General features: G+C 35.8%; 4 protein-coding genes across 10 annotated transcripts; all 4 read right to left on the bottom strand.

Moving 5' to 3' along the window:
- Positions 1-468: 468 nt before the first annotated feature.
- On the bottom strand, positions 469-5,848 carry LOC133692533 (protein CYPRO4-like). Of its 5 annotated transcripts, none has more exons than XR_009841913.1 (4): positions 2,872-5,848; positions 1,416-1,792; positions 821-1,278; positions 469-718 (listed from the first exon to the last, which is right to left on the bottom strand). XR_009841913.1 is itself a non-coding variant. In XM_062113563.1 (2 exons), the coding sequence occupies exons 1-2, from the start codon at positions 4,537-4,539 to the stop codon at positions 1,511-1,513; spliced, it is 1,950 nt and encodes a 649-aa protein (XP_061969547.1). In that variant the 5' UTR covers positions 4,540-5,848; the 3' UTR covers positions 1,324-1,510. The 5 variants fall into 5 exon arrangements, 1 of the variants encoding a protein (XP_061969547.1); XR_009841914.1 differs by having other exon boundaries at positions 469-934; positions 1,022-1,278; XR_009841911.1 differs by having other exon boundaries at positions 469-1,278.
- Positions 5,849-5,993: 145 nt separating this feature from the next.
- On the bottom strand, positions 5,994-8,059 carry LOC133692534 (alpha-amylase). The gene is made up of 4 exons (XM_062113564.1): positions 7,845-8,059; positions 7,616-7,748; positions 6,499-7,304; positions 5,994-6,328 (listed from the first exon to the last, which is right to left on the bottom strand). The coding sequence occupies exons 1-4, from the start codon at positions 7,923-7,925 to the stop codon at positions 6,062-6,064; spliced, it is 1,287 nt and encodes a 428-aa protein (XP_061969548.1). The 5' UTR covers positions 7,926-8,059; the 3' UTR covers positions 5,994-6,061.
- A 4,866-nt stretch (positions 8,060-12,925) lies between these two features.
- On the bottom strand, positions 12,926-14,540 carry LOC133692399 (sterol carrier protein 2-like). Its single transcript, XM_062113300.1, has 4 exons — positions 14,122-14,540; positions 13,969-14,029; positions 13,344-13,446; positions 12,926-13,256 (listed from the first exon to the last, which is right to left on the bottom strand). The coding sequence occupies exons 1-4, from the start codon at positions 14,245-14,247 to the stop codon at positions 13,175-13,177; spliced, it is 372 nt and encodes a 123-aa protein (XP_061969284.1). The 5' UTR covers positions 14,248-14,540; the 3' UTR covers positions 12,926-13,174.
- An 870-nt stretch (positions 14,541-15,410) lies between these two features.
- Positions 15,411-18,752, bottom strand: LOC133692398 (abscisic acid 8'-hydroxylase CYP707A1-like). Of its 3 annotated transcripts, XM_062113299.1 has the most exons (10): positions 18,463-18,752; positions 18,009-18,330; positions 17,594-17,743; positions 17,222-17,470; positions 16,984-17,073; positions 16,761-16,839; positions 16,265-16,371; positions 16,016-16,134; positions 15,752-15,855; positions 15,411-15,659 (listed from the first exon to the last, which is right to left on the bottom strand). In XM_062113299.1, exons 1-9 carry the CDS (start codon positions 18,654-18,656, stop codon positions 15,795-15,797), a joined length of 1,371 nt encoding a protein of 456 aa, XP_061969283.1. In that variant the 5' UTR covers positions 18,657-18,752; the 3' UTR covers positions 15,411-15,659; positions 15,752-15,794. The 3 variants fall into 3 exon arrangements, with proteins under 3 accessions (XP_061969283.1, XP_061969282.1, XP_061969281.1); XM_062113298.1 differs by having other exon boundaries at positions 15,411-15,855; XM_062113297.1 differs by lacking the exon at positions 15,752-15,855 and having other exon boundaries at positions 18,463-18,751.
- Between the last annotated feature and the right edge of the window lie 1,403 nt (positions 18,753-20,155).

Genomic DNA, 20,155 nt, shown 5'->3' with positions numbered 1-20,155 from the left:
CAGAAAAAAAATAATTGAAAAAACCGAACCGTAAAAAAAACCGATTAAACCAATTAAAATTTTAAAAAAACCGGCTAGTTCGGTTCGATTTTGGCTTTATAAATCTGAAATCGAAAAAACCAAACCAAACCAGAAAAAACCAAGCCAAACCTGAAAAAAAACCGAGTCAAACTGGTTTGAACCGGTTTTTATTCTAAAAAACCGAATCGAACCAAAACCATTCGGCTTTTCTAAGAAACGGAGCACATGGTATGTGAATTTAAAAAATTAATATACGTACTTAAATATATTTCTAACTGATAGTATTTTAAGTTTAATGACATTAATATAATTATATGCATTACAATAATATATTACAAGTTCCTTAAAAGAGTACCAAAATAACTTTTTGGAGTTTTTACATCAAACTTAAAACAAAAAAAAAAGATTACAACAACTCATATATAATATTTATACTTGTAACAAAACTAGTAAATAACATGACACAATTCTAATATTATAGGTAATATAATTTATACATTTGATTGTTTATATTTACAATCACTCAATGACTTATTTCAGCACTAGTTTTAACCCGAGACGGGTTTTGTGTAACTCACATCTGTGAAAAGAATTCCCGCAACTCCAGCCATGGCGCATGGACCAACTCTGCCTTCACATACCACTTTCCGGATCCTCTCCAAGGCCAAGTGGGTCAAACCCAAACTCTCCTGCCAAACTAAACTTAGAGAAACACAGCAAGATTAAGCAAAACATAAACAACAAACAGAAATTTTTAAGTTCAGATCGAGAATTAAACAGAGCACAGTGAGCGGCTCACGTTCCATCAAGATATGGTGGAGGATCAAGCCCAGGAAGCCATGTGGGTCGCTGTTGGGCATGAACCACAAGTGGTGTGCAAGGAGTGCTTCCTGGTTTGGCAGGCAAAACACATCTGCTGCACCATATGATGACTTATTTATGTTCTTAGGCAAGGAGCGTAACGAAGAAGAAAAACATGGCTGAATAAGGAAAGCTCTACCCGTTGCAACAGCCATTTTTTCTTCTCTCCCTCTCTCTATACAAGCGAGTGGTTACCGAAGGCATCCATCATAGCTACGTATACAACTACCATCCAAAATAAGAACTCATCCATACGAAGACAACATAGTCCCACAAACTCCCACTAAATTTATGATGGCCAATCAAACAGCCAGGGAGGATGCCGGGCAGCCTAACTTCACAACAGCAAGCAGAAGGGGGAAAAGGAACAAGAAATCACGACAGCACTCCAACCTGCTGAAGACAGGAATTTCGGATTCAATGAGAAGCAATACAACAAGATAGGAAATATCAAAATACTAGCAATTTGACGTAAAACTCCAAATACAGTGTAATTAGATATCATTCTTCCTGGAAGATAAATCCAAACATACCTAGTTAATCAAAAATTAAAAAATACAATTCAGAAATTTTAGAAAAGCATTTCGGACACCGAGAGAGTGATCAACTGGGGAGCAATATTCAGCAATCAGCGCCTGCTGGATATGCTGAAGGAGCTGACTTTCATGGGGGTTGCAATCACCAGTGGAGCCTCAGGAGAATCGCTGACTGCAAACTTGTCATGCATGAAACGGCTATCAACAATGGAGTCATCCTTAAGGACTACCTTGTAGCAGTAACAGCTCTTCAAGCCCTCTTGATTACGATAGCACTCATGGGAACCATTCTTTACCTGCTGGAAGTTCCATATCGCACTGAACTTGCCAGCTGTTGCAACCAAATGGCGCTCCTGCTTCCCATTCTCTGTGACCTGCCAAAGTTTTTTACTCGCATAATGTTAAAATTATCATGCATAGACCATCACAGCAGACACTTCAGGTGATATGCAAGTACAGTAGGGGAAAAGGAACTACGCAATAGAAATCCCAGCCCCACTATTTCGTTTGACTAAAGCAAGTGCGTCTATTGACAAATATTAAAATGGATTGTCACTAAGTATATTGTTTCACAACCAAGTATATGTTGTTAATGCTTATTATGCAATTTTAGACGTGTAAGGTTCATCTGAACAAGTTTCAGTGCCATGCATCATCATTGTGATTGCTGGAATATGACCATGGTCTTTCACTGGCGTAGGTCTCGATGAAACTTGATTGATGAGCAGCTTTTTTCCACTCCATAATACTTGGCTTCCAACTAAGGCTACAGCGTCAAGTTCTAGGAAAAAATAAATTTCTAAATTTTGTTTTTGGTGAAGTTCATCAAGCACCCAAAACTGGGTGAAATTTTTAAATTTTTTTAATGGGAAACATACAAGTTAGGCACAGAGCATTGCTTGAAGGATTCAACACTATCAAGGATATATTAAAGAGATGACCTTAGCTAAACAATCAGGAGGAGCCTGGGAGGAGCTCTACCTGAAATACATGCTAACTAAAACCATTTTCCACCTCCCTAAAACTTTCTGAAGAAGCAAATAAACATTAAAGCAACAACTCCATTGAAGTTTCTGCTAAATCTCACATTTGTCACTAATGCAACAAATCCATAACATATTATGCGGAGAAGGAAAACAATTAGTAAAATGGAGAACAAACCAAAATAAGGCAAATAAAATTAACATCCATTTCCATTATGCTTATCCAGAAAATTCTGCCCTAGGAACCTACAAAGCTTGGCATTTAAAGCAAATGAATTCACATGTTGAATTGTCTAGGCATTGATAAAAAGGTCATGGGAAAAAAAAAGAATTCAATTATGTCCAATTAACACCAATAACTTATGCATCTCATGGTCATGGTAGGATTGCATACATATCACATGCATTAAACAGAAGATGCACCACAAGAATTGACAACTCAATATGAAAAGGGATACAGGTCTACTTACCCAAGAGAACTGAGCCTTTTGGAACTTGTTATTAACTCCAGCTAGATGTGAATCCAGAGGAGTCAGCTTCAACAATCTCGGAGCTGCAATCCTGTTACCCATACGACCATTAAAACCAGTCTTCATCTTACCATCCTTGTCTGTGAAAAGAGTGCAGATAAGGATCAAATATGTATCGGTGGTGCCCAATATCCACTTCCCATCAAAGGTAACATCAACATGAGTAATAGGTGATCCCAGGCCAGGAAAAGCTGTTTTTGCCTGCCGCATCGAATTGCCTGAATACAATCGAATCTTCCCATCACGAGACCCAACAACAATTGATCCATCACCTGTGCTCGCAAAGCACTGGAAGTTAGTACCTCTTGAAAACTGATGTCCTTGAGTCCAATTCAGAACAGGAGTATTAGCTGTAGCAAGATTTTGAACAATCCCATGCCGGTCACGCATATCCCACCTGCAAAGCCTATTGTCATCCAATCCCAAAAATGTAGATCCTGACGGATCCAACTGTGCTCCCTTGCTATCATTTGCAATATCCCTCATGGTAATATCAGTTCCATCCTTTTCAAACCTCCACTCAGTAATAATCTTCCCAGTCTCTATATCAAGTTGATGCAAACCAGTAGAATGCAATTTCCCTTCATTCATCGGACTCATAAGCAACATATTAGTCTCAGCCCGCATAAGAAGTGCCTTTTTAGGAGTCGAATGCACCAAATTCGAAGAACTCCTATGATTCCCACTTCCAAAATTGACATAAGCACCCTTTCCATGAATCCCGTGGCTAAAGTTCTTAACGACCTGAATCCCTGAACTACCCACCAAGAAACTATTATCCAGCGCACCCAATGCCAAGCTCTGTATCCCTCCATTGGCTGCCTCCTCAAATTCCTCTTGCAGATCTTGATTTCCCCTCACAGGGGTCACAGATCCAGGGCTTTTTAAGAAATCATCCTCTGCATCCTCCCACATAGAATCATCTGCCTTTTCCGGGTTCGCCCACCCAACAAAATCCTTCCCGTAAACCTTAACCTTGTTTGCTTCATTGGACTCGTACCCAAAAGTATTCTCAAACAAACATTCCTGGTACTTGCTATTAAAAACCTTATAATCTTCATCACTGAAAAACTTTATAGCCCAAACACCGTCAGCAACAAAATCAACGCGGCGCTGTTCCTTAAATGTTTTCAATTGCATCTCAACAGCGACTTTCGCTCTAATTTTTGTACTAACCTTCAAAACCCACCAAGAAACTCCTTCAGATTCTGACTCCGAGTCGTCCTCTTCATCTTGACCATTAATTTTTGAGGTCTTGATGAAAGAATAAGAAGTCAACTTCTCTGAAGTAACCCATTTGGCTTTTGGGGTGTTACCGCCGATATGAAGGTAAAGTTTGACACCATTTTTAAAATTAGAGTTAGGACTCTGCTGGGTTCGGGTTGTTGTTGAGGGGTATTTGAGTTTTAGGGCTTTAAGCTTGGATTCGACTTCATCAAGAGAAGATGGGGTTTTGGGTCTGTTTCTTCCCGTGGAGGATGATTTTTCTGGGGTTTCATTGCTGACATCTTGGTAGTTTTCTTCTTCTTCTTCCGTTTCTTCTTCTTGTTGGCCCTCTGTGTCCGAGTCTGAGAGCTCCAGATCTTCACGGCTTTGAGAGCCCCCCATTTTCGCTTTCTTTTTCTCTTGAGACAGAGGAATGAGTTTAGGTTTTTTCGAAAGAGCACCGGAGAGGGATTGGTTAGAGCGCCAAGCTCTAAATTTGAAATTGGAGCTGTTTCAGGTTTGGCTTCTTATAGGGATTTACTTTTAGTCATTTTTTCATGATGCTTCGTTGTTTTAAAAATTACAGGAACTTTATAAATGCAAGAAAAATTTTAAAAATCTATTTTTTTTTATAAAATTATCATTATATTTTAATTAACGATTAAAATACTCTTACAGTATCAAAATTACAAAACTGTGTTAAAAAAACTCCTCGAAATTCATAACCGAATCCCAATAAATCTCCTTTCAGAATAATTTTCCCAACAAGTCAGATCTTACAAAAACTAAATGAGATGAAATTCAGTGAATAAATGACAGATCTCGCTTTCTTTTTCTTGTCTGGAACCCCCCTAAAAATACCACCTTTCCCACAAACCCTAAAATCATCAAATTTAGGCCCTCATGAAGACTTTTAAAACTGCTGAAATGTCTCCGGCAAAAAAGAGGGAAGTAACTTCTTTCCAACATGACATCATGTCAGAGCTTGGAAAGCTAGGAATGACATATGAAAAGAGGCTCAATTTAGGTAGAGAATTGAAGTCTGCGTTGGGAGAAATGCATGACATTATGCCAAAGCCTGGAAAGCTGGTAGAGAGTTAGAGTTTCTGTTGGGAGAAATGCATGTAAATATAATTGATTTCTTGAGGGAACATTGTTTAAGCGGGAGGGATAGTGGAGAGGAGGAAATTGATATAGATATTGATGAACTCAATGATGACACCTTGTTCACATTATGAAAGCTCTGAATATTTGCAAGAAAAATGAAAAAATCAAATCATCATCCAAAAACACTAAAAATTAATAATTTCAAATAAAAAAATAAAAAAATCACAAAACTCTATTTCATCTGGAAAAACAAGCAGCAGAGAGTTAACCAAAATTCTCCTAGTGCATTAAATGTGTGTGACAACAATTGTCTATTTTTAGTCACAGTTAAACGATTTTCGGAAACCTTGTGAAAGAGAGGAATCTTACATTAGAAACTTTTGTTCAGTTGATTCTGGTGGGCTGTGTGTTTAGGAAATGACTTGGCCGGTGGGGATATTGACATTGGTTTTAATGGCCCTTCTATCTTAAGTTATCAACATGATGGTCTTGCCGGGGAACAGAATGGGATGAACGGGGGGGGGGGATCTGGGAAGGAAATTTGAGAATTTAGGGTTAGCGTTAGGATTTATAAATTAAGGATGACAGTTTATGGACGTTTGTGTTATCTAAGCTCATCTTGTTCTTCTGCCTGTGATTTGATGGATGAATCACAATGTGAATGCTGAAGCATTGCATACACGTCTATTTACTACTCCTGCCATGTATAACTGTGAAAACAGAAGAAATGAAGCAGAGACACCTTAAGATCATGCAAAAATTAATTCTTCGTTGTCCACAACGAATTATTCTTGTAAGCAGTCTGATACATATGTAGCTACGATATCTGGTATTTACTTTTTACCCACACACAATAATCTGCTCCAGATGCAGCAACCTGGAAGTTTGAGGGAATAAGGTTTCCAAGATCCATCTTAGGTCCAATCTTCATGATCATGTTACCATCGATTGCTGCCACATAAAGATCAGCATCAGAGGCTAAAATATTCACAGTGCTTGCAGAACCAATCCCAGAAGTTTTCCTAATTGTTGCCAATTTGCCAATTTCTTCCTTTAGGCCCCAGTCAAAAAAGTGGTCATAAAACTGCAAAACATAGAAAGCTTCTGTAGTTAGGAATATTATATGTGAGTTTCCTAGTATATTAAACAGCGAAAAGAGAAGAGTTTACAACAAATGGCAGATGACATGCTAAAGAGCATGATAGTAGTATTATTGCACGGACAAACAAATTGAAAAAAGGGAGATGAAGTTACAATGGATGGGGTCCCAGGATGAGTGAGAATGTAGGCATATCCCTGCATGACTTTATCTGATGGAAATGGCCAAAGCTTTTGAGTAGACCCGGTGTCATGATTGTCAATGAAAGTCACAGCATTTTGTGGCAACAGGCCAATCAATCCTGGTGGCTTTCCATTTGAGTCCTTCAACCTCCATAACTCTCCTTGCACAGCAGCTTGAAGTATCCCTTTTGTTGTAAAATCAAATGCTGTGACAGCACCACCAGCTGCTTGAATCCAATCTTTTAGTCCACCACGGTGCGCATCCTGGTTATAGTCAGGCTTTCCATCCTGGCCATAAGCAAGAGAGTCCCATTTTTCACCAACTGCAAAATCTGGTGAAGTATTTTCCATATAAATTTTGGTAATACTAGGAGCATAGCCCCTAACAAAGTCGAATCGCCATCCATCAAATCCTATTTCAGACTTTAACCAGTTCATCCAATCTGATAACTCCTTCTGAACTCTAGGATTGAGGTGGTCAATATCAGGGGCACCTCTGAAGTTATCTCCAGTATCAGGATTTCCTTTGCCATCAGAATAGGCAGTGTCATCACTGCAAATGAAGGATGGCCCCCAGTCAAGGCGATCATCAGAAGTTCCACCTTCAAAAATGCACCATATTCCTCTCCCATCTTGCTTCTCAGCAGTTCTATGGTTTATGACAATGTCTGCCAGGCATTTAATTCCCTTCTGATGGAAAGCCCCAATTAGTGATTTCAATTCACCCTGAGATCCATATTTTGATGCACTCAGATCATACAGCCTGCCTGGCATATATCCTAGAAGAAATTTAAGTAGAGGGTATATTATGTCTTCTGAAAAGGAATTCAAAGATCAAATAAAGAATACCAAATGGTCACTTTCTGTCAGGTTTTTTTGTATTTAAACATAACTCGGATGTTCTTCGTTATTAATTGTAAATCATATGCTTCTTCAAATTAAATGCAATAACTCATTTCCTCTTGCCATCGAAGTTAATATTCAGGTAAGTAAATAGCATCAGAGACAAAATTTCTACCTTGGAACAGAGAACACGAGAACAAATTAATAAAGAAATGATACTTAAAATGAACAATTATTCATAAAGTACCTTGCGGTGCAACTGACTGAGAGGCTGGAGGAAGCCAGACATGAGTAATTCCAGCATTAGCCAAATCAGGAACTAAGTTCTTTAGTGAGTTGTACCATCCTCCTGCCTGATTACATGACTCCCAGTTGAACCCCTGTCACACGATCACCAAACCCATGAACAATTAAATTTACATGTACAAAATCGATTAGGTTTTGAGAGGGATACGATTGGGTGGTTCATGCCTTACCTGAAATAACAAAGAAGAAGAAGTGAACAAAGGGAAAACTGAGAGGAAGAGAGAGAAGAAGCAGAAAGTGAGAAATCTCATTCTCTTTGATTATGTTCTAGGGTGATGGATTTTGATGTTGTCTCTTTTTATAGGTCTCATTGGCGTGTTGGTGCTGTAAGAATCCAAAAGGTAAACCAAGTTGTCCATGATAACTCGTGAAAGCCATAGTCAAGCAATACAAGACCAATAAACTGTGTTTGGTACTGTGGTTAATATTATAGTTGTGGTTTGAAAAAAATTATTTTATAAAAATTATTTTTAGTTAAGGTTGATTTGAAAAAATATATATTTAGTTAAAACTGTAGTTAAAATTGAGGTTAAATAAAAAATAGTTTAATGTATTTGGTTAAAAATACTTTTGAAATTAAAATTATAAAATAATTTAAAAATATATATATTAATATTGATGGTTTTTAATTTAAATATTGTAGATTTAACTATTGTTATCATATCATGGAATAAATAATACTTTATATAAAATACTTTTTATTATTCCATTCAACTATCTACAATTCCATTACGTTTGAAATACATCCGACAGTTTTCTTGGTTTTTTAAACGCGTAACAACATAACTTGTAAAATATAATCAAGTAAATAAAACACAATTAAAAAATAAAAAATATTTTTTTATTTTACTGGATCGGACCCGGTTCAATGCATTTTACGCGTTGGACCGAACCCAATCCGACCAGAACAGTGGAGCATGGGTGAACTTTTCATCCGCGCAAGAGAGCAGCTGCGTTTCACACGCAATTAACTGTGGAACCCATGCACAATCAAAAGGGAAAATACTTTCCTGAAAACCAAACCAAATTTTTATTTGACTTCCGTTGACTGGAAAGTGTTTCCGTTGACTGGAAAGTGTTTTTTGTTGACCGGAAAGTATTTCCATTGATTGGAAAGTGTTTTTCGTTGACCGGAAACTGTTTTTCGTTGACCGGAAAATGTTTTTCGTTGATCAATTTTTTTAATAACAAACAAATAGAGAAAAATTTTAAAATTGATTTTTTAAAAATTATTTTCTGAAAAACAAATATGGCTTAAGTAGCTTTTTTCCTTAACTAAACATTTACAAGTTGCAGTTTGCTTTAAAAGAAACTGTAGCCGCGTAAAGAAACAGGCATTAAATGAACGACTCCAGAGATGACAGAATTTTTCTTTATTGGATTCGAGAATTGTTGATGTTAGGCACTTGCAGGAGCTGAGCCTTTTACAAGGCTAAGAAGAGTTGCAGTGCAGGTAACCAAAAACTTAATAACCTATTTTCTCTTTATTTTTTATACAGCTAACTTAAACACTGTTTACTTTTACTTGCAACACTAATTAATTAACAGTCATTAGCCTTCCACTTTATTTTCTCTGGCAATACTAATTAATTAATTAACCACTTACTTTTCCTTGGAACACTAATTAATTAGTTATATTCTATAACAAATCTATTTAAATATAAATAATTAATTGATTCACGTGTTTTTCAAATAACATGGGATTTTAACTTTTTTTTCTTCTCAACAATACAATTTTAGCTTGGTTTTAACTTGCTGGTTTCAATTTTTCCAACCCCATATTTTCTCTCTCTCTTAAATTAGCTAGCTACCTGTGGTAGTCTTTAGAGAAGATATTAATCATGGTTTAGATAGTTTAACACGTGATTTGTTCGAATCAGTGTTTTGTGGATCATATGCATTTGATATTCTTTCTGTATCTTTTACACAATATATGAATTTACTGTTAGTAATAGGAACATAAAAGACTGGTTTAGACTGATCGTTTTCTATTATTTTTAAAATTAAATTTTAGCAACAAAATATCAAAATAATTTAAAAATTTTAAAAATTTAATTTAAAACAAAAAATTTTAAAAAAATCAAAAACGCGATTTGACGATTTTTATAATTTGAAATAGTAATGCCAGTTATCGAAAATGAAATGTGAACGGATTGGGATGGGATGTACGGGATGCGATTGGTTCTGTTAAATGTTCCTTTGATGTAAGAGAAACGGCGGATTTCAAGTGTGAAAAGAGTTTTGCTAGCATTTCGCTTAAAGCCGGCAACACGCCCTCATTGTCGATGGAAGACAGGAGGACAGGAAATGAACCGTGAGGCGTACACGGCACGAAGTGCTAGCGAAGATAATTAACCATGTACTAAAAGACGGGCTTTTCACACCCAAAACACTAATTGTCTGAGCTTCTTTTTTTTCACTTCGAGTCCCTGAAAATCTTACAGTTGTCAACTTTAGTCATTAAAACTTCTTTCCCTTTCAATTAAGTCCTTCTAAGTTCTGTTTTCAATGCTTTTATGCACTCAAAAACAATTGAAAGATGAAGGACCAGAGTTGATATCCCGAAAGAAATAGAGCCCTCCAACATCAAAAGGCACACAAAATTGTAATTTGGTCCTTAAAATTTGAATGTTGTCATGAGGTGTCCCTGTCCTTTTAGTTTAGTGTGTTTAGGTCCTTAATTTCTTTTTTTATTCATTTTAATCCCTAAGTTTTGAGATAAGAGAAAGAAAGCCATAAAAAATGATAAAAGGAAGAGGAAGTTGTTAATTAGCCATAATCCAAAAACAAAAAATTTCAATCTTGGTGTCATTATATTTCTCTTAATAGGAAGAGTTTCATTGAGGTATTTTTTTACTTTTATCTCTCCAAAAAAAGTAAATCGAGATTTGGAAAAAAAATTATTTTGTTTAATTTTAGGTTTTTTTAACTGATTTAGGGTGATTTGATGTCTGAAATTGGCTTATTTATATGCTTAGAATATGCATAGATATTTTCAAGTGAAAAATACAATTAAAAAATAAACTTTTAGGGTTTCAAAACTCGGAATATAATTTTCCAACCATCTCTAGTGATTGAAATCTTTACTTGTTAACAACACGTTGTTTGCTATAGAAGATGACGCGTCATCAATTTATTTATTTATTTTTTTAAATAAGACTAACAACATGTCATCCATTCTATTTTTTAAAAAATAAAAATAAAAAAGTCAGGCAAGCAATCCTAGTCTTGTAGGCCTATGCACACCTAGGCTTCTTTTTCCAACTAGGTCTGTGAGTCCAACCTTCCAAGCTTGCTTGACTTTTTTTAATTCAACCATTTGTTTTTTATTTTTTTATTAAATTTTAATTAGAATCCATTACAAATAAAAAAAAATTAAAATTATGGTTAAAATACTTTTCATTACATACCATTCAATTTGTTTTTGTTTTCAAATAAGATTATAGCAATTTTTTTATAATATTACTAATTAATTTGTTAATTATTATATATAAATATAATATGCAAATTCTTTTTAAATTTATGATATTGAATATTCAATAAAAAAAAATTATCAAGATATTTTTTTTATTATAAATTTGTTACAAATTTTCTCAGATTATTTTTTTTCTTCAATTGTATACAAAATTTCAAGACATGATTTCTAATATTTTTTTAATTAGAACTTGCATTTCAGATCATTATAGGTTTTTTATTTTAAAAACAATACATTGATAAGGAAACGTTGTTTAGGTTGAAGAGATAATTTCTTACTTATCTTAAGTTATTAAAATTGTTACAAAAAATAATTTTAATTGCTTTTACTCTTAATTAGAAAAACATGCTACTGATAAAAAAATATTTTAGTAAAAGAATTACATGAATAAGAAAAGAATAGTTTGTTTAATAAAATATATATTTTTAAAATAGTTTAAATAGTAGCCTTTCTTAAAAATATTTATTTTAATTGTAAGAGACTAATGTAAAATATATTTAAAATAAAAGGAACACTCGCGATAGAGTATTTGCATGGGCATTTATTTTTTGCATCTTAAAAGAAAGATCAATTTTTTTATTTTAGTTTTGAATTGACAATAACAACTTTTCTTGCTATTTATTCATATATTTTTAAATTTTCAATTCATTTTATTAGATGTGGATATTTTCTTTTCATCGCTCAATTATATCAACACATGTATTTATTTATAAAATCAGCACCTTTTTTGTGTGAGAAATCAATTTGACGGGTAAGTTTGTTTATGTGATTATGCTGTGCTTTTTAAAAAAAATTGTTTTTTTAAAATAAATTTTTTGATGTTTTTTTAATTATTTTGATATCAAAACTAAAATTTTAAAAAATATTATTTTAATATAAAAAAATATTTTAAAAAACAACAATTACCATAATATCAAATACAATTAAAATTCAACTCGTAGCATAGCATTGGTTACCTTGTTGGTTAAACCAAACAAGCCACGTAAGAGGCCCAAAATTTGCTGAAGAGCAAGATCCTCCGAGCGTGTACTCATGGGAAATTGGTAACTATTGGCTGGGTTGTGGTTTTGAGAGTTCAGACTTTAGAATTTGTTGATTTGCTCTTCCAAAGACAACTAATCAGACCGCTAAAGAATGCGGTCAGCCTGTACGCTCAGAGGGAGTTAAGGACGACTATCCAGTAACTGATGAGAAGTGTATCAAAGCCCTACCAGGCCCTTCAAAGTTTGGCAACCTCCCCCCACGGATTCTAAATTAGTTCAGCCAGTCGAGAGATTTTCCTTTTTCGATATGTAGAATAGAACCAACAATTACCAAACAGCAAAACTGAGGCAGCCAGGAAGCTCGTACTAGGTGCTTTCAAGTAGCAAAAACGAAGCACCCGCTAAATTTTCCAACTCCTACCATTTAAGACCCAATGGCCCCTGGTCCGGAGCACAGGCTCCGAGTTGCATGCCCCACAGATGAGACAGAGACAACTATGATCAGCACATCCATCTCTGCATTTCTTTATATTTTCTCTCAAACATAGCGTTGTCCATCTGAAACTCACTCAATAACGTTTATTGGACACCAGAAGCAACTAGGCAAGCATTGATTTAACTCTCCCCTAGTCCCTGTCCCAGGTCCAAAAGTTCAAGGTAGTAGCTCCTAGCTCCTACTAAGGAGACCAGTAACAAAAGTTCAAGGTGACAAACATTTCAATGCGGTTCACAGGAATATGCATATGATTAGATAATAAATTATCCGACTTAGGAGTGAACTTCAAGACACATGTGATACGAACAAATTAATGATTGCACAATCTAATGGTTTAGTCCGAGAGACTAGAAGAACATGCAAATTGATCAACAGAGAGGATTGTGGAGCTTTTATAATTCAAAGATTGCTATAGACTTACTGCCTCCAATCTAGTCTCCATATTACATGACAAAAAAGAAAAAGAAAAAAACAATTTATGAATTCATCAACAATAACAGATGTTGATGGACAGCTTTCAAACAGTTCTACACTCCCGGTACTAGCTCACAGCTTAGCAGGCTTTGGGAAGATATCGGGAGTGAATTTCTGCGCAGCACTCAAACTGCCCTTGATCTTCAAAGCACCCCTGCTTGCATCAAATAAAGCAGGCAAATAAAAAACAAGCAGCAAATTGAATTAAGGCAGGATAGAATAGAACAGCTAAAGTTCCCACCTCATGAAAGCAATCTGGGGATTCAACTTTCCATTAGCAAGCTTTATAAAATCTTCGTCCTTCAAGGAAAATGTGGCATCAGGTTTCCCTCCTTCGTATTGCCCTAAATTTCAAAAATCTTGCACAATCAACAACTACACTTGTTTAACAAAAAGGACAATTGTGTGTGCGCGAGCGTGAGCAAGAAAGAAAAATTCTAGTATCTAATGCATTGTCTAATTGATCTCACCCAAAAACAAAGCGTATCAGAAGAAAGTCAAGATCTTGTAGCTCTCACCTAGCAGAAACCTCATAATACTAGAAAGCGAAAATGCTTCCATCACCATGCTTTTATACAGCAGTTGTTCATACACCATCTACTATCAGTCCTGATTGCAGTAGAGGGACCAGTATACTAATTCAAAATACTAAAGATCCTCTCCTTTCATCATCCAAATTTTATTTTTTTATTTTTAAAAAGTCTTTTTTAGTTGATCTCCAATTGCACAGGTCATGAAATAAGAAATAGGGCCATAAACATATTGGAACCTCCCATTTTATTTATTTGCAAGATGCAGCTTTGTGTGTGTATCAAAATTCCAATCGGATAGCAGAACAAAAGCAAACTTAATGGAAAAACCAATACCTTTGATGACCTCGCCTTTCTTGAGATCAATAGTGTAAATCACCTCATCAATCCCAATTTTCTGCAACCCAAACCCATAAGAAAACCACCAAAAAAAGAAAAGAAAAGAATCTAAACATACACAAACAATCATAGAAAAAAAGGGGGGGTTACCTTGGGAGAGATATTGAATTGATATACAAGGTTAACCTTATTTTTGACCGCAATACCTTCTTCGGTCCCAAGGAACCTCTTCAAAAGCTCGAAAATGGCGTCTGACTTCAGCTCTGTAGTAGCCATTGCCAATATGTTATGTTGCTGCTTTGATAGACTGGTAAATATATAGAACTTAGTTTTGTGGGTTATTATCTTGTTTCAACGAATTAGATGGGGTTGGGGTTGGGGTCGACGGATTTTGTTTATGGTAGTCTGATCGAGGTAGATGATGAGATGATGAGGTGGAGGAGGAGGTCACGGTGGAACACGCATCCCAACACCCTGTTTGTTTTTTCTTAGGCTTTACTATTTTATTAATTGATTTCCCGTAACGACGTGTTTCCTTTCCTTCACTTTTGGGAACCTCTTTCCTCTACTTGGTCGGTTGATTTTCCTTCCTTCTAATTTAGGTCGACCTCAATTTAATCCCTAATCAATATATTCATTTTTCTATGTGATCCTGATCTTATAAATTTTATCAATTTGGCTTCAAATATTTTAGGAAATTCCAAATTGTCATTTTTCATTAACTTCGACCACACTTTCTTCGGATTGATATCTTTTTATTGCATGAAGTATGCGCATTATTCAAATAATATTAATAAAAATCGACGACAAGACTCCATTGAGAAACGTAGATAATATTTGGAACCTAATTGATAATGCTTATAAGTTTAGGACCTAATTGAAAATATATATACAATTGAGGAGTTAAAATAAGGTTTACCTTACCTTATAAGGTCGGTTTCTTCATTTGTCTTGCCGACACTAACTAGTAACTAGCATGGTTTTCTTCCAACCATCACATAACCGCAATTTCCACCTTATAAGGTTTATTTCCAAATCAGAACATAACACATATAAAACTATATTTTTGCAAGCATATTAGTCACATAATAGATTTTTCATTAAAACTTGGAAATTTTCCCATTAACAAAATTTTAATGGAGTCTTCCCATTAACAAAGCATAGCCCAAATGGCAAGACTTTCTAATTTTTTGGGCCAGGCCCAAATAATTAGCATCCCTATCCATTTTCAATGCTATCTCGAGCAGATCGTGTGTTAGATTTTCATCTCAACACAGAAGAAAAATATTTAATTATCTCTTTATACTTAGTTTTTTCATAATATCTCCATGTAAAAGCTATGAAATTTTGGAGTGATATGGCAGATGCACTTACACAGAATACACGCATATTTGTTATATACAATGGCCAAGTCACAATGAGAATCGCAAGAGATAGAATTGAAGAAAAACATAGGACTATTGCTCATTAGGAGCAAAAATAATAAATACTCGGCTAAAAAGGAATACAGTATTTATTTTTTGTTAAAATGAAAAGTGAATTTGGAGACAAATAGCATCTCAGCTTATTTATCTAGAGCGCCTATATCCTAGCTGGTATGTTCTTTCCAAAATCTGGCTGGAAGTCCATGCAATGGCACGGGGAACGGGCCATACTGAATCCCACTTTGAGATCCCACTACTTCCCACCTGCGAACCAAAATACAAAAAGCCCTCGTCAATGTCTTGTACAGAGATTGGGCAATATTTTTACAGGAAAAAGAGTTCCTGCGAATTGTTACAGATCTCCGACGTCCTCTGTAGTATCTTTTACATATGTTGATCTTACTGAGGTGATAAACCATTGAATCTAAGATCCAACGTATTGTTACAGGAAAAGGAGTTCCTGCAAATTCAGTGGTTGGTGTTTGGACATCAATACCATGATATAGTTTTTTTAGGAAAATCTCATTGGAGGGACCTACAGGAGGATATCTCATTTTCGTTAACCAAACAGCAGACAGACAATACATTCAATAAATAGTTGTCGTGCTTTTCAACAACACCTGAACTTGGTGAGCAAATGGTGGATCATGATAAGCATCTCCAACTTGGCAAGTTCATTTCCTGGACAAGCATGTTGTCCACTTCCAAATGGCATAAATGTATTGGGTCTTGGTGCCACCTACACCAATAAAAGGGGGGGGGGGAATAAAATGAAGATTTGAAAAAACAGAAATTCCCTTGGCCACAAACCCAAAAACTACCCTGTTGTTTTGGCTAAAGGGGATTGAAAAGTTGAATGGCTATCATACCTCAAACCTTGTTGGATCAAATTTTTGAGGATCTCTAAAATATTCTGGATTGTGATGAGTATTCCTGAACAAAGGCATCACCTTCCAACCTTTGGGAATCAGGTACCCTGTCACAAAGTTCAGGGTTAGTCACTTTCCCTGAATGTCAATTTCTACGACAAATGTTGAAAGAATCATTGCCAAATTCAATATAAGTTCAATTGACCACTCCGTCTAAGAAGGATTGTTTATGCTTTTAATCTTGCATTTGTTCTCCAAATGTGGAAAACATTGTTGAATTTGACCAGCCCATCTGAACAGGGTGCCTTGTTATTTACTAAATACATGTGTGTAGGTCTGCAGGGATAACCTAGCGTTAGGACTTTGGGATTTCTACTGGGAGTCTTAGGTTCGAATCGTTTGGAAAGAGAGGATGGATTTAGGAATACCCTCAGTGCAGTCTAAAGCCCATTTGGCTTCCAATGAAAACACAGATACGAGTTATTCTTCCTCTTACCCTTGTACTCGACATCAGCCACTGCTTCTCTAAAAGTGAAGGATATAATGCTTGCCATTCTCAAGCTCTCCAACACAACCTGGCAGTACGTAGTTTCTCGCTATTAGCCGTTTAAAACAACAAAATGGTATCCCGCTTGGCAAATAAGTAAAACTACAAATCTACAGTTTCGAAATTCATGCCTTCTGCTTGAAAGAGTTATGAACACAGTTCTGTAACATACCTTATGAGTAAATGGCATGTTTCTCGTTTGACTCCAACTCAATGGCTGATTACTTTCATCATTCAATTTGCGAATTGCGTCCTGTTCGGCCTATAGGAGACAGCATCACCAGTAATTATCAGCAATTAATACATTTACTGTATCTTTATATAGATAGAATTCATAGACAAAGACGAAACAGATGGGAGGAAGACTTGTTCTAGACTCTGCTGATGATTTGGCTTGTTCTTAATCGTACCTTTACAGCCTCTAGAACTTTCTGGTTGTCATGGAGATACTTGGCAATCCATGTCATGGCACTAGCTGTGGTGTCTTGAGCAGCAAAAAACACTCCAATAATGTTATCCGCAATTTGATCATCGGTAAGGAGTTCTCCTTTCTCATTTTTCGAGTTCAATAGACAACCGAAGAGATCCTTTACAAGCAATCTCTTCTCTTTTCTTTCACGAATAATATCACCAAGAATCTTGCTTAATCTCTTTCTTGCCTGAAGAACATCGATTTTTGAGAAATTATTTTGAGGAGTCGATGTTTGTCAAAGGACGTGCAATTAATGAGACAGAATTGAACAAAATCTGATGTCAAATGTACTCTTGTTTGTTTTGCTTACCAGCACTGCCTTCCTGTAAGGAGTTCCTGGGAGGCTTGTTGCAAAGGAATTATAGCCTTTATCCACTATTCTGTAGTTCCTTTTCATTTCTTCTCTATATTGGGCTTCCAAATTGCCAAAAATTGCTAGTATTCCTACTTCAAAAGAAAACTGCGAAGGTAAAGGACAAATCCATGAGAACTATAATGATTCTCGAGTAAAAGATAAAAATAATACAAACATAACCTTAAAAAGTGCTCAGTTGTATGAGCAAGGAATATAAAACTATACAAATATTCACTATAAATACTTAAAGAAAGCCATATAGGATATAGTCTGGGTGTAGCAAGATATCAAAGGTAGAAAAGTACCATTAAAAAATTGATCCAATCATTCGTGTGAAATATTGACTACATATTGAACCACACCAACTGACCTTTTTCATTTCTTGAAAGGTGTTAAGGACATGTCCACCATCCCATGAATCTAAGGTAGAGGCTGCTGTGGATGAAATATCAGCAACCAAGTTTCGGATTGAATCCAGAGACAAGGAGCTCTGAACCAACTTCCTTAGACGAATATGGTACTCTCCTTGATGGAAAAAAAGAGCTGATGGACCAATCAAATGTTCCTTACTTTTGGGATATGTTGGCTTGAACAAGTGAGCTTGAGTCACAAGCACAAACCGAGCTGCCTCTGGGCTAGCCAGTATAATACACGGGCAACCAAGAATATGGGTCTTGAATATTTCTCCATACCTATATCACCGAGGACACCAAATTCAATTGCATGCACAAGAATGCTCATAAAGACTGAAGAGAACTACATATTGATCAGATGATCATCATGGGAGATACTTAAAAAGATAAACACACACACAAAAAAACAACCTTTTTTGTTTGGATGCAAAGAAGACATTTGGGTCTTGAGAGTAGAGTTGAAGAGTCTCTCCAATGCAAGGCCAACCCATTGATCCTGGTGGGAGCTTAATTCCTTTAGTGGGTTTTTTCTTTTTTCTTATCTTAATTATATAAGACACTACACTTATGAGAAAGATGAGAACGTAAGCCAGAATCCCTCCCATCTCTGTCCCAGTCTCTGTCTCTCTCCCCTTGTGAGTAGGTGTTAGCTACAATATAATACAAGGTAATGGAAATAGTTATTATAGTCATGGAGAGAGCAGGAGAGAGCCGATTTATAGATGTGCAGAGGATGTATAAAAGACAAAAACACTAATATGGTGTCTCATTTTATTTATGGTAGTAATTTAATTCGAACAAATTCAGACAACTTTTTATCACACAGGCAATTTTTACCATGGAGGATATTCACGTTCAAGCCTATCCAGATGTTTTACAATTTTCTTGTTAAGGCTTACTATCACCAGAATTCACCATTTTTTAGCCATCGATCACTCCTACTTAATTTGTTTATATAATCTTCAAAGGGAACAAACAGAATCACAAATCTTTTTACTTTGTTGTTCCTAGCCCCCAAGTCCAGCTTGAAGAATTGCTAAACGAATAGCTGACTAGAACATCCTCTGACGAGGGCATTTTTCTCATCTAGATAGTAGTGTGGGGACAGGGGTCATTTGACAGTTTTACGCTTGTTTGTTTTAATCGCTACAGTTTAGAATCTTAGATTCTTTGTTATCGCTATTTGTCTCCCATATACATGGACTGCACGTAACAGATTGAATCAGGCTTTTGTGGTAAGAAAACGTAGCTTTTCGGTGTTGGTGGCGGCAAGGGTTGGTAGAAATCCTACATTCATGGGAGAATGAAAGCTCTGTATCACAGAAGAAAGAAAAAAAGAGGCATTGATGATCATATTTCAATTTGCAGCCTATCTTGGTTCTCAAAACTGTAAAATGGTTGTGCAATATGTAAAGAAAATTATCCGTGCTTAAAATTTCCAAAAAACCCTGTTTATTGTGTTTTTGTGTGGAGGAGCAACCCTGTTTTATGCGTTCATGATTTTACTAGAAGCAGATAGACAGACAGACGGACAGACAAAATCCTGATCACGGATTGCGAAATGTTATTCCAAAATCGCCATACTGTGAAACTCAAATCAAACAGATCAATGAAGATTCGATACAGCTTCGAAAATAGATTTTTCTAGAAATTCAAGACAAAAAAAATGATTGGATGATCAACTTATTTTATGGTAGTTTGGGCAGGTAATCTGACATAATGTAATGCCACCATCCTATTTAATCATTACAAGAAACAACTAGTGTCTTCCTTCTTGACTTCCATATAACTTCCCCTACATGAGAAGCTTTAAGAAAACGCAATTTATTGAGAGAGAGAGAGAGAGAGAGCCTAATATTCTTACAATAGCATTGAACAACTCACAGTCCTACATTAATCATAACTTTGTTTGATCTATCCTTTACATTTGTTGTGTTACCTTCGACTACAAAACGACACACAATCCCTAATTCGGACCACCACGATTGGCTCTTCAATATGGCTGAGAACTGGCCGCACCAGTCCCTTAATTTGCCGAGAATGAAGCACTGCTTCAACAGCGGCATGATATATACAAGTCTTCGTTTTACTGCTGGTTTTGATA

The sequence above is a fragment of the Populus nigra genome, chromosome 4, assembly GCF_951802175.1.
Source record: "Populus nigra chromosome 4, ddPopNigr1.1, whole genome shotgun sequence".
Classification (NCBI taxonomy): domain Eukaryota; kingdom Viridiplantae; phylum Streptophyta; class Magnoliopsida; order Malpighiales; family Salicaceae; genus Populus; species Populus nigra.
Note: the sequence above shows the minus strand (reverse complement) of the source record. Positions and strands in the feature narration are given on the sequence as shown.

Excerpts from the sequence above, each read along its gene's own strand:
- LOC133692399 (XM_062113300.1), bottom strand. The coding sequence starts at position 14,247 with ATGGCTACTACAGAGCTGAAGTCAGACGCCATTTTCGAGCTTTTGAAG. Across the intron at positions 14,030-14,121 it reads AATTCAATATCTCTCCCAAG|AAAATTGGGATTGATGAGGT; the intron begins GTAACCCCCCCT and ends TTTGGGTTGCAG. Across the intron at positions 13,447-13,968 it reads GAAAGGCGAGGTCATCAAAG|GGCAATACGAAGGAGGGAAA; the intron begins GTATTGGTTTTT and ends TTTGAAATTTAG.
- LOC133692534 (XM_062113564.1), bottom strand. The coding sequence starts at position 7,925 with ATGAGATTTCTCACTTTCTGCTTCTTCTCTCTCTTCCTCTCAGTTTTC. Across the intron at positions 7,749-7,844 it reads CTTCTTCTTTGTTATTTCAG|GGGTTCAACTGGGAGTCATG; the intron begins GTAAGGCATGAA and ends ATCGTGTGACAG. Across the intron at positions 6,329-6,498 it reads ATCCTGGGACCCCATCCATT|TTTTATGACCACTTTTTTGA; the intron begins GTAACTTCATCT and ends TATGTTTTGCAG.
- LOC133692398 (XM_062113297.1), bottom strand. The coding sequence starts at position 18,656 with ATGGGAGGGATTCTGGCTTACGTTCTCATCTTTCTCATAAGTGTAGTG. Across the intron at positions 16,372-16,760 it reads GGCTGATGTCGAGTACAAGG|GGTACCTGATTCCCAAAGGT; the intron begins GTAAGAGGAAGA and ends ACTTTGTGACAG. Across the intron at positions 15,660-16,015 it reads CATTTGCTCACCAAGTTCAG|GTGGGAAGTAGTGGGATCTC; the intron begins GTGTTGTTGAAA and ends TTTGGTTCGCAG.
- LOC133692533 (XM_062113563.1), bottom strand. The coding sequence starts at position 4,539 with ATGGGGGGCTCTCAAAGCCGTGAAGATCTGGAGCTCTCAGACTCGGAC. Across the intron at positions 1,793-2,871 it reads AAAAGGCTCAGTTCTCTTGG|GTCACAGAGAATGGGAAGCA; the intron begins GTAAGTAGACCT and ends AAACTTTGGCAG.